Source organism: Oncorhynchus nerka, unplaced genomic scaffold (assembly GCF_034236695.1).
Source record: "Oncorhynchus nerka isolate Pitt River unplaced genomic scaffold, Oner_Uvic_2.0 unplaced_scaffold_2528, whole genome shotgun sequence".
Classification (NCBI taxonomy): domain Eukaryota; kingdom Metazoa; phylum Chordata; class Actinopteri; order Salmoniformes; family Salmonidae; genus Oncorhynchus; species Oncorhynchus nerka.
The window spans coordinates 1210-25369 of NW_027038769.1; the positions used below are offsets into that span (position 1 = coordinate 1210).

The 24160-nt window shown below is 41.5% G+C and overlaps 1 protein-coding gene across 1 annotated transcript in view; it reads right to left on the reverse strand.

The window, feature by feature from the left end:
• Positions 1 to 1190: 1190 nt before the first annotated feature.
• LOC115127814 (calcium and integrin-binding family member 2) overlaps positions 1191 to 24160 on the reverse strand; it is a 35239-nt gene continuing 12269 nt past the window's right edge. Inside the window, exons 2-4 of the mRNA XM_065014592.1 lie at positions 17591 to 17738; positions 14724 to 14919; positions 1191 to 3561 (exon numbers count right to left, since the gene is read on the reverse strand). Coding sequence (XP_064870664.1) covers positions 3540 to 3561; positions 14724 to 14919; positions 17591 to 17738 — 366 coding nt within the window. The 3' untranslated portion in view covers positions 1191 to 3539. The remainder of the gene's footprint in view (positions 3562 to 14723; positions 14920 to 17590; positions 17739 to 24160) is intronic.

Here is a 24160-nt window from a genome sequence, read left to right on the forward strand (position 1 = left end):
TTCCAAACCTCTCCTCAAGACCCCCAGCTGTTCCAAACCTCTCCTCTGGACCCCCAGCTGTTCCAAACCTCTCCTCTGGACCCCCAGCTGTTCCAAACCTCTCCTCTGGACCCCCAGCTGTTCCAAACCTCTCCTCTGGACAGCTAGCTGTTCCAAACCTCTCCTCAGGAACCCCAGCTGTTCCAAACCTCTCCTCTGGACCCCCAGCTGTTCCAAACCTCTCCTCTGGACCCCCAGCTGTTCCAAACCTCTCCTCTGGACCCCCAGCTGTTCCAAACCTCTCCTCTGGACAGCTAGCTGTTCCAAACCTCTCCTCAGGAACCCCAACTGTTCCAAACATCTCCTCTGGGACCCCCAGCTGTTCCAAACCTCTTCTCAGGAAAACTAGCTGTTCCAAACCTCTCCTCTGAGACCCCCAGCTGTTCCAAACTTCTCCTCTGGGACCCCCAGCTGTTCCAAACCTCTCCTCTGGACCCCTAGCTGTTCCAAACCTATCCTCTGAGACCCCCAGCTGTTCCAAACCTCTCCTCTGAGACCCCCAGCTGTTCCAAACCTCTCCTCTGAGACCCCCAGCTGTTCCATACCTCTCCTCTGAGATCCCCAGCTGTTCCATACCTCTCCTCTGAGACCCCCAGCTGTTCCAAACCTCTCCTCTGAGACCCCCAGCGGTTCCAAACCTCTCCTCTGGACCCCCAGCTGTTCCAAACCTCTCCTCAGGACCCCCAGCTGTTCCAAACCTCTCCTCTGAGACCCCCAGCTGTTCCAAACCTCTCCTCTGGACCCCCAGCTGTTCCAAACCTCTCCTCTGGACCCCCAGCTGTTCCAAACCTCTCCTCTGGACCCCCAGCTGTTCCAAACCTCCCCTCAGGACAACTAGCTATTTCAAACCTCTTCTCAGGAAAACTAGCTGTTCCAAACCTCTCATCAGGACAACTAGCTGTTCCAAACCTCTTCTCAGGAAAACTAGCTGTTCCAAACCTCTCATCAGGACAACTAGCTGTTCCAAACCTCTTCTCAGGAAAACTAGCTGTTCCAAACCTCTCCTCTGAGACCCCCAGCTGTTCCAAACCTCTCCTCTGGGACCCCCAGCTGTTCCAAACCTCTCCTCTGGACCCCTAGCTGTTCCAAACCTATCCTCTGAGATCCCCAGCTGTTCCATACCTCTCCTCGAGACCCCCAGCTGTTCCAAACCTCTCCTCTGAGACCCCCAGCTGTTCCAAACCTCTCCTCTGGACCCCCATCTGTTCCAAACCTCTCCTCAGGACAACTAGCTGTTCCAAACCTCTCCTCTGGACCCCCAGCTGTTCCAAACCTCTCCTCAGGACCCCCAGCTGTTCCAAACCTATCCTCTGAGACCCCCAGCTGTTCCAAACCTCTCCTCAGGACCCCCAGCTGTTCCAAACCTCTTCTCAGGACAACTAGCTGTTCCAAACCTCTTCTCTTGGACCCCCAGCTGTTCCAAACCTCTCCTCGGGACCCCCAGCTGTTCCAAACCTCTTCTCAGGACAACTAGCTGTTCCAAACCTCTCCTCAGGACCCCCAGCTGTTCCAAACCTCTCCTCAGGACCCCCAGCTGTTCCAAACCTCTCCTCAGGACCCCCAGCTGTTCCAAACCTCTCCTCGGGACCCCTAGCTGTTCCAAACCTCTCCTCTGAGACCCCCAGCTGTTCCAAACCTCTCCTCAGGACCCCCAGCTGTTCCAAACCTATCCTCTGAGACCCCCAGCTGTTCCAAACCTCTCCTCAGGACCCCCAGCTGTTCCAAACCTCTTCTCAGGACCCCCAGCTGTTCCAAACCTCTCCTCAGGACCCCCAGCTGTTCCAAACCTCTTCTCAGGACAACTAGCTGTTCCAAACCTCTCCTCAGGACCCCCAGCTGTTCCAAACCTCTCCTCAGGACCCCCAGCTGTTCCAAACCTCTCCTCAGGACCCCCAGCTGTTCCAAACCTCTCCTCAGGACCCCCAGCTGTTCCAAACCTCTTCTCTTGGACCCCCAGACATTCAATGCATTTTACCTATACCAGCTAGCACACCTGATTCAACTTGTCAATTAATAATCAGGCCCTTATAGGTGAATCAGGTGAGCTACGTCAGGGCTATATCAACATTGTGAATTGTCTGAGGGTCCCCAGAGGAGAGGGGTAAGAGACTGGTAGCAGTAGAGATGTCTGAGGGTCCCCTGAGGAGAGGGGTAAGAGACTGGTAGCAGTCGAGATGTCTGAGGGTCCCCTGAGGAGAGGGGTAAGAGACTGGTAGCAGTAGAGATGTCTGAGGGTCCCCAGAGGAGAGGGGTAACAGACTGGAAGCAGTAGAGATGTCTGAGGGTCCCCAGAGGAGAGGGGTAAGAGACTGGTAGCAGTAGCGATGTCTGAGGGTCCCCTGAGGAGAGGGGTAAGAGACTGGTAGCAGTAGAGATGTCTGAGGCTATGGTAGAGATAGTAGAGATGGGTACATGTCTTCATGAGAACTAGAGAACAGTCAGGTGTGATATCATCATTAATTATAGCAACAACAGAACATAGAAATGTCCGGAGAAATTCATCAAGAGCAGGAGGGAGTTCCAAACGGCACCCTCTTCACTAGATAGTGCACTACTGGCCCGGGTCAAAAGTAGTGCACTATTAAGGGACTAGGTTGCCATTTTGGACAAGACTTAGAAATGACCCAACAATTCACTAACAACAGGAGAAACAGAATATTATGTTTTATACGTGTGATGAGTAAATAGTGCATTGCTGTCATAAAACTCTGTCCGTCTGTCTGTGTGACCTTGGTGATGCAGTGCTGTCCTCTCTGTCTGTCCTGTCTGTCTGTCTGTCCTGTCTGTCTGTCCTGTCTGTCTGTCCTCTCTGTCTGTCCTCTCTCTCTGTCCTGTCTGTCTGTGCTCTCTGTCTGTGCTCTCTCTTTGTCATCTGGTCTTGTATAATGTACACCAAGGCAGGTTTCAACCAGGCATGTTCCAGGTCCTGACCTCTCAGGGCTGTAGATGGTCCTCATCCGTTCATTAAGGAGACCTGAGTATGGAGATCTGAGGCACAAGGGGAATGTTTCTGTGGATCTGCTTGTACTCCTCCAGGGCTGGTCTGGGTTTGAGTGGGGAGGAACAGTTTATAAAGGTTCCCATTTCACCTTCCCTTTCTCTGTCGCTTTAAGAAAACATACAAAGCATCGTTGCATCAGAGGCTGTAGTAATAATATTACTACGACATATAAACATCAACAACAAAACTAAACGACATCCTCAAACCAAACAGAGGAAAAACAAGTAAGGCTAATGAAGAGGAAACACAGGAGGCCAAAGAGAATGTGGTTGTGTCTAAGAGAGGACAACCAAACTGAAGAGATCCAGGGTCATAGTGAGAACGAAGCCAGTCTGTTCCTGGTTCAGCTGACATCTCCACAGACAGACGTCCAGGGAGAGTGATGTCTGTAGCCGCAGAGAGGCACTGTGCTGTGGTCAGGGTGTGTGTGGGCAGTGTTTTTTGCATGGTCAGGATCTCTGCCATAAAATCAGAATATAGACCTTTCCAAGGAGCCTTTTCATATTCTTATGTGGAAGGTACTGCAAAACAGAGACAGAACCGACAGAAAACATGTTAAGGAACAACACACTGACCTACTATCATGACCTCAATAACACACTGACCTACTATCATGACCTCAATAACACACTGACCTACTGTCATGACCTCAATAACACACTGACCTACTGTCATGACCTCAATAACACACTGACCTACTATCATGACCTCAATAACACACTGACCTACTGTCATGACCTCAATAACACACTGACCTACTATCATGACCTCACTGACCTACTATCATGACCTCAACAACACACTGACCTACTATCATGACCTCTATAACACACTGACCTACTGTCATGACCTCAACAACACACTGACCTACTATCATGACCTCTATAACACACTGACCTACTATCATGACCTCACTGACCTACTGTCATGACCTCAATAACACACTGACCTACTATCATGACCTCAATAACACACTGACCTACTATCATGACCTCAATAACACACTGACCTACTATCATGACCTCAATAACACACTGACCTACTGTCATGACCTCAATAACACACTGACCTACTATCATGACCTCAATAACACACTGACCTACTATCATGACCTCAACAACACACTGACCTACTGTCATGACCTCAATAACACACTGACCTACTATCATGACCTCAATATCACACTGACCTACTATCATGACCTCAATAACACACTGACCTACTGTCATGACCTCAATAACACACTGACCTACTGTCATGACCTCAACAACACACTGACCTACTATCATGACCTCAATAACACACTGACCTACTATCATGACCTCAACAACACACTGACCTACTATCATGACCTCAATAACACACTGACCTACTATCATGACCTCACTGACCTACTGTCATGACCTCAATAACACACCGACCTACTATCATGACCTCAATAACACACTGACCTACTATCATGACCTCAATAACACACTGACCTACTGTCATGACCTCAATAACACACTGACCTACTATCATGACCTCAATAACACACTGACCTACTATCATGACCTCACTGACCTACTATCATGACCTCAATAACACACTGACCTACTGTCATGACCTCACTGACCTACTGTCATGACCTCAATAACACACTGACCTACTATCATGACCTCACTGACCTACTGTCATGACCTCAATAACACACTGACCTACTATCATGACCTCACTGACCTACTATCATGACCTCAATAACACACTGACCTACTATCATGACCTCAATAACACACTGACCTACTATCATGACCTCAATAACACACTGACCTACTATCATGACCTCTATAACACACTGACCTACTGTCATGACCTCAATAACACACTGACCTACTATCATGACCTCAATAACACACTGACCTACTATCATGACCTCAATAACACACTGACCTACTGTCATGACCTCTATAACACACTGACCTACTGTCATGACCTCAATAACACACTGACCTACTATCATGACCTCAATAACACACTGACCTACTATCATGACCTCAATAACACACTGACCTACTATCATGACCTCAATAACACACTGACCTACTGTCATGACCTCAATAACACACTGACCTACTATCATGACCTCACTGACCTACTATCATGACCTCAATAACACACTGACCTACTATCATGACCTCAATAACACACTGACCTACTATCATGACCTCAATAACACACTGACCTACTATCATGACCTCAACAACACATTGACCTACTGTCATGACCTCAATAACACACTGACCTACTATCATGACCTCAATAACACACTGACCTACTATCATGACCTCAATAACACACTGACCTACTATCATGACCTCTATAACACACTGACCTACTATCATGACCTCAATAACACACTGACCTACTGTCATAACCTCAATAACACATATTAGATTATTCTAGATTATTCTGTAGGCTAACAAAACTTAAATTAGATGATGCTGGATACAGACATTACTCTACTGTAGGCTAACATAATACACATTAGATGATGCTGGATACAGACATTACTCTACTGTAGGCTAACATAATACACATTAGATGATGCTGGATACAGACATTACTCTACTGTAGGCTAATACAACACACGTAATAATAATAATAAAAATGCTGGATACAACAGACAGTAACGTTCTGTAGGCTAACATAATACACATTGGATTATTCTGGACAAGGTATAGTAACGTGACTTGTACAACATAATACACATTGATTATTCTGGATACAATAGACAGTAACGCTCTGTAGGCTAACATAATACACATTGGGATTATTCTGGATACAGACAGACAGTTCTAGGCTAACATAATACACATTGGATTATTCTGGATACAGACAGACAGTAACGTTCTGTAGGCTAACATAATACACATTGGATTATTCTGGATACAGACAGACAGTTCTGTAGGCTAACATAATACACATTGGATTATTCTGGATACAGACAGACAGTAACGTACTGCAGGCCAAATATAATACACATTGGATTATTCTGGATACAGACAGACAGTTCTGTAGGCTAACATAATACATATACATTGGATTATTCTGGATACAGACAGACAGTAACGTTCTGTAGGTATAACATAATACACATTGATTATTCTGGATACAGACAGTAACGCTCTGTAGGCTAACATAATACACATTGGATTATTCTGATACAGACAGACAGTAACGTACTGTAGGCTAACATAATACACATTGGATTATTCTGGATACAGACAGACAGTTCGTTGTAGGCTAACATAATACACATTGATTATTCTGGGATGGTATTATAGACAGTAACGTTTCTGTAGGCCAACATAATGCTTGATTATTCTGGGATACAGACAGTAACGCTCTGTACAACATAATACACATTGATTATTCTGGATACAGACAGACAGTAACGCTCTCTGTAGGCTAACATAATACACATTGGATTATTCTGGATAAAATAGACAGTAACGCTCTGTAGGCTAACATAATACACATTGGGATTATTCTGGATACAGACAGACAGTAACGTTCTGTAGGCTAACATACACATTGGATTATTCTGATATGAACAGACAGTTCGCTCTGCAGGCTAACATAATACACATTGATTATTCTGATACAACAGACAGTTCTGTAGGCCAACATAATACACATTGGATTATTCTGGATACAAACAGACAGTAACGTCTGTAGGCTAACATAATACACATTGATTATTCTGGATACAGACAGTAATTCTGGATACAAATGTAGGCTAACATAATACACATTGATTATTCTGGATACAACAGACAGTTCTGTAGGCTAACATAATACACATTGGATTATTCTGGATACAGACAGTAACGCACTGTAGGCCAACATAATACACATTGGATTATTCTATACAACAGACAGTAACGTACTGTAGGCTAACATAATACACACATTGGATTATTCTGGATACAACAGACAGTTCTGTAGGCTAACATAATACACATTGATTATTCTGGATAACAGACAGACAGTTCTGTAGGCTAACATAATACACATTGGATTATTCTGGATACAACAGACAGTTCTGTAGGCTAACATAATACATTGGATTATTCTGGATACAGACAGTAACGTACTGTAGGCTAACATAATACATTGGATTATTCTGGATACAAATAGACAGTAACGCACTGTAGGCTAAATAATACACATTGGATTATTCTGATACAACAGACAGTAACGTACTGTAGGCTAACATAATACACATTGGATTATTCTGGATACAACAGACAGTTCTGTAGGCTAACATAATACACATGGGATTATTCTGGATACAACAGACAGTTCTGTAGGCTAACATAATACACATTGGATTATTCTGGATACAGACAGTAACGTTCTGTAGGCTAACATAATACACATTGGATTATTCTGGATACAGACAGTACAGGCTAACATAATACACATTGGATTATTCTGGATACAGACAGCAGTTCTGTAGGCTAACATAATACACATTGGATTATTCTGGATACAACAGACAGTAACGTACTGTAGGCTAACATAATACACATTGGATTATTCTGGATACAACAGACAGTAACGTACTGTAGGCTAACATAATACACATTAGATTATTCTGGATACAACAGACAGTAACGTACTGTAGGCTAACATAATACACATTAGATTATTCTGGATACAACAGACAGTAACGTACTGTAGGCTAACATAATACACAGACATTAGATTATTCTGGATACAGACAGACAGTTCTGTAGGCTAACATAATACACATTGGATTATTCTGGATACAGACAGACAGTTCTGTAGGCTAACATAATACACATTGGATTATTCTGGACAGACAGACAGTTCTGTAGGCCAACATAATACACATTGGATTATTCTGGAGTAGACAGTAACGTCTGTAGGCTAACATAATACACATTGGATTATTCTGGATACAGACAGACAGTTACTGTAGGCTAACATAATACACATTGGATTATTCTGGACAGTAACGTTCTGTAGGCTAACATAATACACATTGGATTATTCTGGATACAGACAGTAACGTTCTGTAGGCTAACATAATACACATTGGATTATTCTGGATACAGACAGACAGTTCTGTAGGCTAACATAATACACATTGGATTATTCTGGATACAAACAGACAGTAACGTCTGTAGGCTAACATAATACACATTGGATTATTCTGGATACAATAGACAGTAATCGTACTGTAGGCTAACATAATACACATTAGATTATTCTGATACAACAGACAGTAACGTACTGTAGGCTAACATAATACACATTAGATTATTCTGGATACAACAGACAGTAACGTACTGTAGGCCAACATAATACACATTAGATTATTCTGGATACAGACAGACAGTTCTGTAGGCTAACATAATACACACTGGATTATTCTGGATGCAGACAGACAGTCTTCGGCAACATAATACACATTGATTATTCTGGATACAGACAGACAGCAACGCTCTGTGAATAACATAATACATAATTAGATTATTCTGGACAGACAGACAGTTCTGTAGGCTAACATAATACACATTGATTATTCTGGATACAAATAGACAGTAACGTTCTGTAGGCTAACATAATACACATTGGATTATTCTGGATACAGATGACAGTTCTGTAGGCTAACATAATACATTGGATTATTCTGGATACAACAGACAGTTCTGTAGGCTAACATAATACACATTGGGATTATTCTGGATACAGACAGACAGTAACGTCTGTAGGCTAACATAATATGGATTATTCTGGACATGTCAGACAGTAACGTACTGCTGGGCCAACATAATACACATTGGATTATTCTGGATACAGACAGACAGTTCTGTAGGCTAAATATAATACACATTGGATTATTCTGGATACAGACAGACAGTTCTGTAGGCTAACATAATACACATTGATTATTCTGGATACAACAGATAGCTCCTAGGCTAACATAATACACATTAGATTATTCTGATATAACAGACAGCAACGCTGTCAGAAATAACATAATACACATTAGATTATTCTGGATACAGACAGACAGTTCTGTAGGCTAACATAATACACATTGGATTATTCTGGGATACAGACAGACAGTTATGTAGGCTAACATAATACACATTGGATTATCTGGATACAGACAGACAGTTCTAGGCCAACATAATACACATTGGATTATTCTGGATACAGACAGACAGTTCTGTGGCCAACATAATACACATTAGATTATTCTGGATACAGACAGACAGTTCTGTAGGCTAACATAATACACATTAGATTATTCTAGCATAGACAGACAGTTCTGTAGGCCAATACACATATATTGGATTATTCTGGATACAGACAGACAGTTCTGTAGGCTAACATAATACACATTGGATTATCTCTGACATACAGACAGTAATGCCCTGTAGGCTAACATAATACACATTAGATGATGCTGATACAGACAGACAGTTCTGTAGGCTAAATATAATACACATGCTAGATTATCTGGATACAGACAGACAGTTCTGTAGGCTAACATAATTCACATTGGATTATTCTGGATACAGACAGTAACGTTCTGTAGGCAAACATAATACACATTGGATTATTCTGGATACAGACAGACAGTAACGTTCTGTAGGCTAACATAATACACATTGGATTATTCTGGATACAGACAGACAGTAACGTACTGTAGGCTAACATAATACACATTGGATTATTCTGGATACAGACAGACAGTTCTGTAGGCTAACATAATACACATTAGATTATTCTGGATACAGACAGACAGACAGTAACGTACTGTAGGCTAACATAATACACATTGGATTATTCTGGATACAGACAGACAGTTCTGTAGGCTAACATAATACACATTAGATTATTCTGGATACAGACAGACAGTTCTGTAGGCTAACATAATACACATTAGATTATTCTGGATACAGACAGACAGTAACGTTCTGTAGGCTAACATAATACACATTAGATTATTCTGGATACAACAGACAGTAACGTTCTGTAGGCTAACATAATACACATTGGATTAATCTGGATACAGACAGACAGTAACGTACTGTAGGCTAACATAATACACATTAGATTATTCTGGATACAGACAGACAGTAACGTTCTGTAGGCTAACATAATACACATTGGATTATTCTGGATACAGACAGACAGTAACGTACTGTAGGCTAACATAATACACATTAGATGATGCTGGATACAGACAGACAGTTCTGTAGGCTAACATAATACATTGATTATCTTGATACAACAGACAGTAACGCTCTAAAAACTAACATAATACACATTGGATTATTCTGGATACAGACAGACAGTTCTGTAGGGCTAACATAATACACATTAGATTATTCTGATACAACAGACAGTAACCACTGTAGGCTAACATAATATACACATTAGATTATTCTGGATACAGACAGACAGTTCTGTAGGCTAACATAATACACATTGGATTATTCTGGATACAGACAGACAGTTCTGTAGGCTAACATAACACACATTGATTATTCTGGATACAGACAGACAGTTCTGTAGGCTAAATAATACACATTGATTATTCTGGATACAGACAGACAGTCTGTAGGCTAAATATAATACACATTAGATTATTCTGGATACAGACAGACAGTTCTGTAGGCTAACATAATACACATTGGATTATTCTGGATAGACAGACAGTTCTGTAGGCTAACATAATACACATTGATTGATTCTGGGATACAGACAGACAGTTCTGTAGGCTAACATAATACACATTGGATTATCTTCTGGATACAGACAGTAAATGCTTCCTGTAGGCTGCACATAATACACATTAGATGATGCTGGGATACAGACAGACAGTTCTGTAGGCCAACATAATGTTACATTAGATTACCTGGATACACAGATGTGCTCTGTAGGCTTGGAAAACATAATTCATTTGGATTATTCTGGATACAGACGGTAACGTTCTGTAGGCAAACATAATACACATTGGATTATTCTGGGATACAGACAGACAGTAACGTTTGTAGGCTAACATAATACACATTGGATTATTCTGGGATACAGACAGACAGTAACGTACTGTAGGCTAAATATAGTTATACACTGATCATTCTGGGATATGCATTTACAGTTCTGTAGGCCAACATAATACACATTAGATTATTCTGATACAGACAGACAAAAATGCTTGTAGGCTAACATAATACACATTGGATTATTCTGGATTAGACAGTCTTAGGCTAACATAATACACATTGGATTATTCTGATACAGACAGACAGACAGTAACGTACTGTAGGCTAACATAATACACATTAGATTATTCTGGATACAGACAGACAGTAACGTTCTGTAGGCTAACATAATACACATTGGATTATTCTGGATACAACAGACAGTAACGTACTGTAGGCTAACATAATACACATTGGATGATGCTGGATACAGACAGACAGTTCTGTAGGCTAACATAATACACATTGGATTATTCTGGATACAGACAGACAGTAACGTCTAGTAGGCCAACATACCACATTAGATGATGCTGATCACAGCATGATGTGTTCTGCAGGCTAACATAATACACATTGATTATTCTGGATACAACAGACAGTAACGTTCTGTAGGCTAACATAATACACATTGGATTATTCTGGATACAGACAGACAGTTCTGTAGGCTAACATAATACACATTGGATTATTCTGGATACAGACAGACAGTTCTGTAGGCTAACATAATACACATTAGATTATTCTGGATACAGACAGACAGACAGTTCTGTAGGCTAACATAATACACATTGGATTATTCTGGATACAGACAGACAGTAACGTACTGTAGGCTAACATAATACACATTGGATTATTCTGGATACAGACAGACACAGTAACGCTCTGTAGGCTTAACACACACACATTGGATTATTCTGACATAGACAGTAACGACTGTAGGCCAACATAACACACACACATTGGATTATTCTGGATACAGACAGACAGTAACGTACTGTAGGCTAACATAATACACATTGGATTATTCTGGGATACAGACAGACAGTAACGTACTGTAGGCTAAATATAATACATTATTACTTATTCTGGGATACAGACAGACAGTTCTGTACAACATAATACACATTGGATTATTCTGGATACAGACAGACAGTAACGTCTGCAGGCTAACATAATACACATTGGATTATTCTGATACAGACAGACAGTAACGCTCTGTAGGCTAAATATAATACACATTGGATTATTCTGGATACAGACAGACAGTAACGTACTGTAGGCCAACATAATACACATTGATTATTCTGGATACAGACAGACAGTAACGTACTGTAGGCCAACATAATACACATTGGATTATTCTGATACAGACAGACAGTAACGCTGTGCAGGCTAACATAATACACATTGGATTATTCTGGATACAGACAGACAGTTCTGTAGGCTAACATAATACACATTGGATTATTCTGGATACAGACAGACAGTAACGTCTGTAGGCTAACATAATACACATTGGATTATTCTGGTACAGACAGACAGACAGTTCTGTAGGCTAAATATAATACACATTGGATTATTCTGGATACAGACAGAATGCACTGTAGGCTAACATAATACACATTGGATTATTCTGGATACAGACAGACAGTAACGTTCTGTAGGCTAAATATAATACACATTGGATTATTCTGATACAGACAGACAGTAACGTACTGTAGGCTAAACATAATACACATTGGATTATTCTGGATACAGACAGACAGTAACGCTCTGTAGGCTAACATAATACACATTGATTTATCTGATACAGACAAAAAATGTACAGTAGGCTAATATACCACACATTAGATGATGCTGGATACAGACAGTACTGTACAGTAGGCTAATATACCATACATTAGATGATGCTGGATAGCAGACAGTACTGTACAGTAGGCCAATATACCACACATTAGATGATGCTGGATGATAGACAGTACTGTTAGTAGCTAATATACCACATTAGATGATGCTGGAAACAATACCCCATAATGACAAGATTAAAAAAGGTTTTTATCAATAAAAACTGAAATATCATAATTACATAAGTATTCAGGCCCTATACTCAGTACTTTGTTGAAAGCACCTTTGGCAGCGATTACAGCCTCGAGTCTTCTCCGGTACGACGCCACAAGCTTGGCACACCCGTATCTGGGGAGTTTCACTATCTTCTCTGCAGATATCCTGAGTGGCGAGAGTGGTCAAGACACTGCATCTCCAGCAGAGGTGTCACCAGACCCTGGTTTGATTCCAGGTTGTATCACAACTGGTCGTGAGTGGGAGACTCACAGGGCTGCACAATGCCCAGTGTCGTCCGGGTTAGGTTTGGCCGGGGTAAGCCGTCATTTTAAATAAGAATGGGGTGTTCCAAACTGACTTGCCTAGTTAATTTAAGGTTAAATAAAAATGTATTAATTAAAAGGTAATCCTGCCTGTCTGTACTGATGGGGAGCGTCGTCACAGCTATTTTCTGGGTCTCTCCAGAGATGTTCGATTGCAAGTCCGGGTTCTGGCTGGGCCACTAAGGACATTCAGAGACTTGTCCCGAAGCCACGCCTGCATTGTCCTGGCCGTGTGTTTAGATTGTTGTCCTGTTGGAAGGAGAACCATCGGCCCAGTCTGAGGTCATGGAGGTTTTTCAACAAGGATCTCTTTGTACTTTGCTGCCGTTCATCTTTCCATCGATCCTGACTAGTCTCCAAGTCTTTGCAGCTGAAAACATCCCTACAGCATGATACTGCCACTACCATGCATCACCATTGGGATGGTGCTGTTTCTCCAGACGTGACGCTGGGCATTCAAGCCAAAGACTTCAATCTTTGGTTTCACTGTGACCAGAGCATCTTGAAAGTCTTCTGGTCTGAGAGTCTTTAGGTGCCTTTTTGGCAAAACTGCAAGCAGGCAGTCATGTGCCTTTTTACTGAGGAGTGGCTTCCGTCTGGCCACTCTACCATAAAGATCTGATTGGTGGAGTGCTACAGAGATGGAAGGTCCTCTGAAGGTCTTCCTTCTCCACAGATGAACTCTGACCACCAAGGCATTTTCCCTGATTGCTCAATTACATTAAGGTTAATTTTCTTGATAGACAGGTGTGTACCTTGTCTATCATGTCCAATCTACTGAATTTACCTAAAGGTGGACTCCAATCAATTTTAGAAACATCTCAAGGATGATCAATGGAAACAGGTTGCTTTGTCATTACTGTGGGGTATTGTGATGTCATTATGGGGTATTGTGATGTCATTATGGGGTACGGTGATGTCATTAAAGGGTATTGTGATGTCATTATGGGTGCTACAGATGTCATTATGGGTGTAGGATGTCACTATGGGGTATTGTGGGATGTCATTATGGGGTATTGTGATGTCATTATGGGGTATTGTGATGTCATTATGGGGGTATTGTGATGATCACAGGGGTACGGTGTGTAGATTGATGAGGATTTTTTATTTATTTAATCCATTTTAGAATAAGGCTGTAATGTAACAAAATGTGGAAAACGTCAAGTGGTCTGAATACTTTCCGAATGCAGTTCATGTACAGTATTACACTGACTAAAATAATACTGTTACCTTAAAAAGTCAGGAGCCCTGGTGATCATGTTTTCAAAGTCAGCGAAGGACAGTTTGCTATCTCCGTCTAGGTCAGCCTCTTCGATGGCCTTCTCACAGACCAGGGTGACCTCTTCAGGGCTCAACTCCTCCCTCGTCAGCTTGTTCAAAGTCTTCTCCAGATCCTCCTTACACAGGAAGTTATCCACATTGAAATCTACACACACACACACACACACACACACACACACACACACCCACACATGGGATGTTATCCAAGTTCAAAACTAACACAGAAAGTTACATAGGTGGTGAATCCCAAACCAGCTCCTCACCCCTACCAACTCGCTCGGAAGGCCCTCTGTTGTAGTGTGTCACTGATGAAACTCAGAGGGTGACTTCAAGAGTGGTGAGGGACCAAGAAACCCATCAATTTTGGGACAGACTGGACACTTGAATGATGCAATTCATGTTCCACATTTTAGTAATAGAACGAAAGCATGAAACTCAAATAAGAAAATTTCCCTGTAGTTTTACAAGATGTGAACCTCATTTAACAGTTAACATTTAATTTGGAGTTATTTCATATGTTACACGACAGTCAAGACTTACAAAGCCACAAAACAGATTGTGTGAAATTGCACTAACTAAAATATAATGCAGTGCATTATGGGATATCACTATCTGGTGTACGTACGTAATATTATTTTTGTGCTGGCAACTGACTTGGTCGAAGTGACTATCAAAGGGTCTAATTAGCCCCTACACCCTCCATCATTTTTACTCCTTCAGCTTTGGGACACTTATTGTCAACAGGTAGGGTTAACATGAAACTATAGTTTTTTTCTACAAAATGCAGAAATGTGCCGTTTTCACATATGTATACACTGGATTTGTGCTGAAATATTGAAAATGAAGTTGACAAGTGGTAGAATTACCATTTTAACAGAGATTCATGTCGGATTAAATGTGATTATCATATACAGTGCCTTCAGCAAGTATTCACACCCCTTGAATTTTTCCACATTTTGTTGTGTTACAAGTGAAATGAAATGGATTTAATTGTAATGTTTGGTCGACGATCTACACAACACTCCATCATGTGAACGTGGAACAAAAATTCTAACTTTTTTTTTTTATATGAAAAATAAAACACTAAAATAGCTTGATTAGATTTGTATTCACCCCCCTAAGACGATACATATTGGGAACACATTTGGCAGCGATAACAGCTGTGAGTCTTTTGGGATAAGCCTCTAAGCGCTTTGCACACCTGGATTGTACAATATTTATTAATTTGTATTTATTTATTTAACCTTTATTTATCTAGGCAAGTTGCCCATTTATACTTTTAAAAATTCTTCAAACTCTGTCAAATTGGTTGTTAATCATTTACATAGAAAGCCCTTTTCCAAAGTCTTGCCATAGATTTTCAAGCCAAGTTAAGTCAAAACTGTAACTACGCCACTCAGGTACATCAATATCATCTTGGTAAGCAACTCTACTGTATATTTGGCCTTGTGTTTTAGGTTATTGTCCTGTGGAAAGGTGAATTTGTCTCCAGTGTCTCTTGTAAAGAAGATTGAACTAAGTTTTCCTTTTTGCCTGTGCTTAGCTCTTTTCTTTATATCATAAAAACTCCATAGTCCTTGCCAATGACAACCATACCCATAACATGATGCAGCCACTATTATGCTTAAAGAAATATGAAAAGTGGTACTCAATGATGTGTTTCCGTCACGCTCTGACCATAGAGACCCTTGTTCTCTATGGTGTAGTAGGTCAGGCGTTACTAGGGGTGTTCTAGCTCAATATTTCTATGTTGGTGTTTTGTATGGTTCCAATTAGAGGCAGCTGGTAATCGGCCTCACTGGGGATTATATTTAGGTAGCCATTTTTCCCACCTGTGTTTGGGATATTGTTTTGTGTTTGTGCATGTGCACCACTATTTTCACGTTTTGTTATTGGTTTTATTATTTTGTTTAAAGTTTCACCGTTATAAAGATGTGGAACTTCAATCACGCTGCACCTTGGCCCGTCTTTAATCACGAGCGTGACAGTTTCCCCAAACATAATGCCTTGTATTTATGACAAAAAGTTCATTTCTTTGCCACATTTTTTTGCAGGATTACTTAAGTACCTTGTTCAAGCAGAAGGCATGTTTTGTAATATTGTTAATCTGTACAGGCTTCCTTCTTTTTACTCTGTTATTTATGTTAGTATTGTGGAGTAACTAGAACATTGTTGATCCATCCTCAGTTTTCTCCTGTCACAGCCATTAAACTCTGTTACTGTTTTAAAGTCACCATTGGCCTCATGATGAAATCCCTGGGCAGTTTCCTTCCTCTCCGGCAACTGAGTTAGGAAGGACACCTGTATCTTTGTAGTGACTGCGTGTATTGATACAACATCCAAAGTGTATCTAATAACATCACCATGCTAAAAGGGATATTCAGCATCTGTACCCTTCTTTGCAAGGCATTGGTTGAATCTGTGGTTGAAATTCACTACTCAATTGAGTTACCTTACATGTAATTGTATGTGTGGGGTACAGAGATGGGGTAGTCATTTAAAAATCATGTTAAACACTATTATTGAACACAGAATGAGTCCAAAAAACTTGTGATTTGTTAAGCACATTTTTACTCTTGAATTTATGTAGGCTTGTCATAGCAAAAGGGTTGAAAATCAGCTTTTCATTTTTTATTAATTTAGAAAATGTTCTACAAACAAAATTCCATTTTGAAATGATGGAGTATTTGTGTGTAGATCAGTGACACAACATCTCAATGTAATACATTTTTATTTCAGGCTGTAACACAACAAAATGTGGAAAAGGTTAAGGGGTGTGAATACTTTCTGAAGGCACAGTATATTAGCATACTCACCGTATATTTTGAAGGCGTATATGGCCTTGAGCTCCCTGGGGGCTGTCTCACTGAGGACAGAGAACATATCCACAAAGTCGTTGAAGCTCAGGTTCCCCGCTCCGTCCTCAGAGAAGGACTCCACGATCCTGTTCCTGAACGGGTTCTCCTACAGGACACACAGTGAGAGGGGGAGACAAGGCAAGGCTGTCATTACTCATACATCACTGTCTATCAAGGCTATCATCAGTATGTCACTGATACAATAAGGGTTTTATTCTACAAGAAACAGAGAGAGAGACAAGAGGACAAGGCTAACATCACTGATAGAAGACAGTGAGCCAGTGGTCAGACAATTACTTATTTACTATGTGTGAATGGAATTTAATGTGGAAAGCAAATAAGTGTCATATCTATTTATTAAGATTAAACAAAGCCTGTGTGTCTATGTATGTTGATTATTCAACAATATGCGGGTCAGCAACCACAGCTAATGAAGTCACTGAAACCCTTAAAACTTCTTTGGGATCGGTATCCCTTCCACGGGACGGTTGAGCTAACGTAGGCTAATGCGATTAGCATGAGGTTGTAAGTAACAAGATCATTTCCCAGGACATAGACATATCTGATATTGGCAGAAAGCTTAAATACCACGAGGACAAGGCTATTGTTTGAGGAGAGTGCACACATTTGAACATGAAAAGTTATTTAAAAACTAATTAGGCACATTTGGGCAGTCTTGATACAACATTTTGAACAGAAATACAATGGTTCATTGGATCAGTCTAAAACTTTGCACACACACTGCTGCCATCTAGTGGCCAAAATCTAAATTGCACCTGGGCTGGAATAATACATTATGGCCTTTCTCTTGCATTTCAAGGATGATGGTACAAAAAAAATATAAAAGAATGGTTGGATTTTTCTTTGTATTATCTTTTTTCCAGATCTAATGTGTTATATTCTACTACATTCCTTTCATGTCCATAAACTTCAAAGTGTTTCATTTGAAATGGTACCAAGAATATGCATATCCTTGCTTCAGGTCCTGAGCTACAGGCAGTTAGATTTGGGTATGTCATTTTAGGCTAAAATTGAAAAAAGGGCTAATCCTTAACAAGGAGTTGCAGTCAGTTTTGGAAGGTGTGGCCAGCAATAAACTGGTCCTGAACATCTCTAAAACTAAGAACATTGTATTTGGTACAAGTTGTTCCCAAATTCTAGACCTCAGCTGAATCTGGTAATGAATGGTGTGGCTCTTGAACAAGTTGAGGAGACTAAAATTACTTGGCTTTACCTTAGATTGTAAACTGTCCCGGTCAAAACATATACTGTACGCCAGTATATACACACAGTATATACACACAGTATATACACACAGTATATACACACAGGCTTTATTCAGAACAAGTGGCAGATCATTAGTAAAGCTTGAAAAATAAAGAGGGGCCTAGACAGCTGCCCTGGGGAATTCAGATTCTACCTGGATTATGTTGAGAGGCTTCCTTTAAAGAAACAACCTCTGTGTTCTGTTAGACAGAACACATTATAGCAGGGGGTGTAAAGCCATAACACATACGTTTTTTCCAGACTATGATCGATAAATACATAAGCTGCACTGACGTCTAACACAATCATTTTATCATCAATTTCTCTCAGCCAATCATCAGTCATTTGTTTAAGTACCGTACATGTTGAATGCCCTTCCCTATAAAAAAGTGCCAAAAAATCTGTTAATTTGTTTACTGTGAGAGAGCATTGTATCTGGTCAAGCACACCTGTTCCCAACATTTACTAAGGGTTGGTAACTGGCTGATTGGTCGGGTTATTTGAGCCAGTAAAGGGCTTTACTATTCTTAGGTAAATCAAATCAAATCAAATGTTATTTGTCACATACACGTGGTTAGCAGATGTTAATGCGAGTGTAGTGAAATGCTTGTGCTTCTAGTTCCGACAATGCAGTAATAACCAACAAGTAATCTAACTAACAATTCCAAAACGACTGTCTTATACACAGTGTAAGGGGATAAAGAATATGTACATAAAGATATATGAATGAGTGATGGTACAGAGCAGCATAGGCAAGATACAGTAGATGGTATCGAGTACAGTATATACATATGAGATGAGTATGTAAACAAAGTGGTAGAGTTAAAGTGGCTAGTGATACATGTATTACATAAGGATACAGTAGATGATATAGAGTACAATATATACGTATACATATGAGATTAATAATATAGGGTATGTAAACATTATATTAGGTAGCATTGTTTAAAGTGGCTAGTGATATATTTTACATAATTTCCCATTAATTCCCATTATTAAAGTGGCTGGAGTTGAGTCAGTGTGTTGGCAGCCACCCAATGTTAGTGGTGGCTGTTTAACAGTCTGATGGCCTTGAGATAGAAGCTGTTTTTCAGTCTCTCGGTCCCAGCTTTGATGCACCTGTACTGACCTCGCCTTCTGGATGATAGCGTGAACAGGCAGTGGCTCGGTGGTTGTTGTCCTTGATGATCTTTATGGCCTTCCTGTAACATCGGGTGGTGTAGGTGTCCTGGAGGGCAGGTAGTTTGCCTCCGGTGATGGGCTGCGCAGACCTCACTACCCTCTGAGAGCCTTACGGTTGTGGGCGGAGTAGTTGCCACCAGGCGGTGATACAGCCCAGGATGCTCTCGATTGTGCATCTGTAGAAGTTTGTGAGTGCTTTTGGTGACAAGCCGAATTTCTTCAGCCTCCTGAGGTTGAAGAGGCGCTGCTGCGCCTTCTTCACGATGCTGTCTGTGAGTGGACCAATTCAGCTTTGTCTGTGATGCTGTATGCCGAGGAAATTAAACTTACTACCTCTCCACTACTGTTCCATCGATGTGGATAGGGGTGTTCCCTCTGCTGTTTCCTGAAGTCCACAATCATCTCCTTAGTTATGTTGACGTTGAGTGTGAGGTTATTTTCCTGACACCACACTGAGGGCCCTCACCTCCTCCCTGTAGGCCGCCCTGTCGTTGTTGGTAATCAAGCCTACCACTGTTGTGTCGTCCGCAAACTTGATGATTGAGTTGGAGGCGTGCGTGGCCACGCAGTCGTGGGTGAACAGGGAGTACAGGAGAGGGCTCAGAACGCACTCTCTGTGGGGCCCCAGTGTTGAGGATCAGCGGGGTGGAGATGTTGCTGCCTACCCTCACCACCTGGGGGCGGCCCGTCAGGAAGTCCAGTACCCAGCTGCACAGGGCGGGGTCGAGACCCAGGGTCTCGAGCTTGATGACGAGCTTGGGAGGGTACTATGGTGTTGAATGCCGAGCTGTAGTCGATGAACAGCATTCTCACATAGGTATTCCTCTTGTCCAGATGGGTTAGGGCAGTGTGCAGTGTGGTTGAGATTGCATCGTCTGTGGACCTATTTGGGCGGTAAGCAAATTGGAGTGGGTCTAGGGTGTCAGGTAGGGTGGAGGTGATATGGTCCTTGACTAGTCTCGCAAAGCACTTCATGTTGACGGAAGTGAGTGCTACGGGGCGGTAGTTGTTTAGCTCAGTTACCTTAGCTTTCTTGGGAACAGGAACAATGGTGGCCCTCTTTGAAGCATGGGGAACAGCAGACTGGTATAGGGATTGATTGAATATGTCCGTAAACACACCGGCCAGCTGGTCTGCGATGCTCTGAGGGCGTGGCTGGGGATGCCTGGGCCTGCAGCCTTGCGAGGGTTAACACGCTTAAATGTTTTACTCACCTCGGCTGCAGTGAAGGAGAGACCGCATGTTTTCGTTGCAGGCCGTGTCAGTGGCACTGTATTGTCCTCAAAGCGGCAAAAAGTTATTTAGTCTGCCTGGGAGCAAGACATCCTGTCCGTGACCGGGCTGGATTTCTTCTGTAGTCCGTGATTGACTGTGGACCCTGCCACATACCTCTTGTGTCTGAGCCGTTGAATTGAGATTCTACTTGTCTCTGTACTGACGCTAGCTTGTTTGATAGCCTTGGCGGAGGGAATAGCTGCACTGTTTGTATTCGGTCATGTTACCAGTCACCTTGCCCTGATTAAAAGCAGTGGTTCGCGCAGTTTCATGCTAATGCTGCCATCAATCCACGGTTTCTGGTTAGGAATGTTTTAATCGCTAGTTATGGGAACGACATCTTCAACGCACGCTCTAATGAACTCAAGACACCGAATCAGCGTATTCAATGTTGTTATCTGACGCAATACGAAACATATCCCAGTCCACGGATGGAAGCAGTCTTGAGTGTGGAATCATCGAACCAGCGTTGGACAGACCTCAGCGTGGGAGCCTTTGTTTTAGTTTCTGTCTGTAGGCAGGATCAACAAAATGGAGTTGTGGTCAGCTTTTCCGAAAGGAGGGCGGGGCAGGTCCTCTTATGCGTCATGAAGTTAGAGTAACAATGATCCAAGGTTTTTCCAGCCCTGGTTGCGCAATCGATATGTTGATACAATTTAGGAGGTAGCGGAATGACTTTAGCTTCCTCCAAGCTCTGAGGGCACACACTTTCCAGTGTTTGTTGATTACCAGTGTGATTAGTAGTGTGTTGATTACCAGTGTGTGTTGATTACCAGTGTGATTAGTAGTGTGTGTTGATTACCAGTGTGTGTTGATTAGAGTGTGTTGATTACCAGTGTGGTTAGTAGTGTGTGTTGATTACCAGTGTGATTAGTAGTGTTTGTTGATTACTAGTGTGTGTCGATTACCAGTGTGATTACAGTGTGTATTGATTACCAGTGTGATTAGTAGTGTTTGTTGTTTACCAGTGTGTGTTGATTACCGGTGTGATTACCAGTGTGTGTTGATTACCAGTGTTGATTACCAGTGTGATTACAGTGTGTGTTGATTACCAGTGTGATTACAGTGTGTGTTGATTACCCGTGTGATTACAGTGTGATTACCAGTGTGTGATGATTACTAGTGTGTGTTGATTACCCTTCTGATTACCAGTGTTGATTACCAGTGTTGATTACCAGTGTTGATTACCAGTGTTGATTACCAGTGTTGATTACCAGTGTTGATTACCAGTGTTGATTACCAGTGTTGATTACCAGTGTGTGTTGATTAGTAGTGTTTGTTGATTACCAGTGTGATTAGTAGTGTTTGTTGATTACCAGTGTGATTAGTAGTGTGTGTTGATTACCAGTGTGATTAGTAGTGTGTGTTGATTACCAGTGTGATTAGTAGTGTTTGTTGATTACCAGTGTGATTAGTAGTGTTTGTTGATTACCAGTGTGATTAGTAGTGTGTGTTGATTACCAGTGTGATTAGTAGTGTTTGTTGATTACCAGTGTGATTAGTAGTGTTTGTTGATTACCAGTGTGATTAGTAGTGTGTGTTGATTACCAGTGTGATTAGTAGTGTTTGTTGATTACCAGTGTGATTAGTAGTGTTTGTTAATTACCAGTGTGATTACCAGTGTGTGTTGATTACCAGTGTGATTAGTAGTGTTTGTTGATTACCAGTGTGATTAGTAGTGTTTGTTGATTACCAGTGTGATTACCAGTGTGTGTTGATTACCAGTGTGATTAGTAGTGTTTGTTGATTACCAGTGTGATTAGTAGTGTTTGTTAATTACCAGTGTGATTACCAGTGTGTGTTGATTACCAGTGTGATTAGTAGTGTGTGTTGATTACCAGTGTGATTAGTAGTGTTTGTTGATTACCAGTGTGATTACCCGTGTGTGTTGATTACCAGTGTGATTACCAGTGTGTGTTGATTACCAGTGTGATTAGTAGTGTTTGTTGATTACCAGTGTGATTACCAGTGTGTGTTGATTACTTGTGTGTGTTGATTACCAGTTTGATTACCAGTCTGATTACCTGTGTGATTACCAGTGTGTGTTGATCTCTCTTTCTTTCTCTCTCTCGGAGGACCTGAGCCCTAGGACCGTGCCCCAGGACTACCTGACATGATGACTCCTTGCTGTCCCCAGTCCACCTGACTGTGCTGCTGCTCCAGTTTCAACTGTTCTGCCCTACTATTATTCGACCATGCTGGTCATTTATGAACATTTGAACATCTTGGTCATGTTCTGTTATAATCTCTACCCGGCACAGCCAGAAGAGGACTGGCCACCCCACATAGCCTGGTTCCTCTCTAGGTTTCTTCCTAGGTTTTGGCCTTTCTAGGGAGTTTTTCCTAGCCACCGTGCTTTTACACCTGCATTGTTTGCTGTTTGGGGTTTTAGGCTGGGTTTCTGTACAGCACTTTGAGATATCAGCTGATGTACAAAGGGCTATATAAATAAATTTGATTTGATGATTACCAGTGTTGATTACCAGTGTGTGTTGATTACCAGTGTGATTAGTAGTGTGATTACCAGTGTGTGTTGATTACCAGTCTGACTACCAGTGTTGATTAAGAGTGTGTGTTGATTACCAGTCTGACTACCAGTGTTGATTACCAGTGTTGATTACCAGTGTGATTACAGTGTGTGTTGATTACCAGTGTGATTACAGTGTGTGTTGATTACCCGTGTGATTACTAGTGTGTTGATTACCAGTGTGATTACTACTGTGATTACCAGTGTGTGTTGATTGCCAGTGTGATTACTACTGTGATTACCAGTGTGTGTTGATTACCAGTGTTGATTACCAGTGT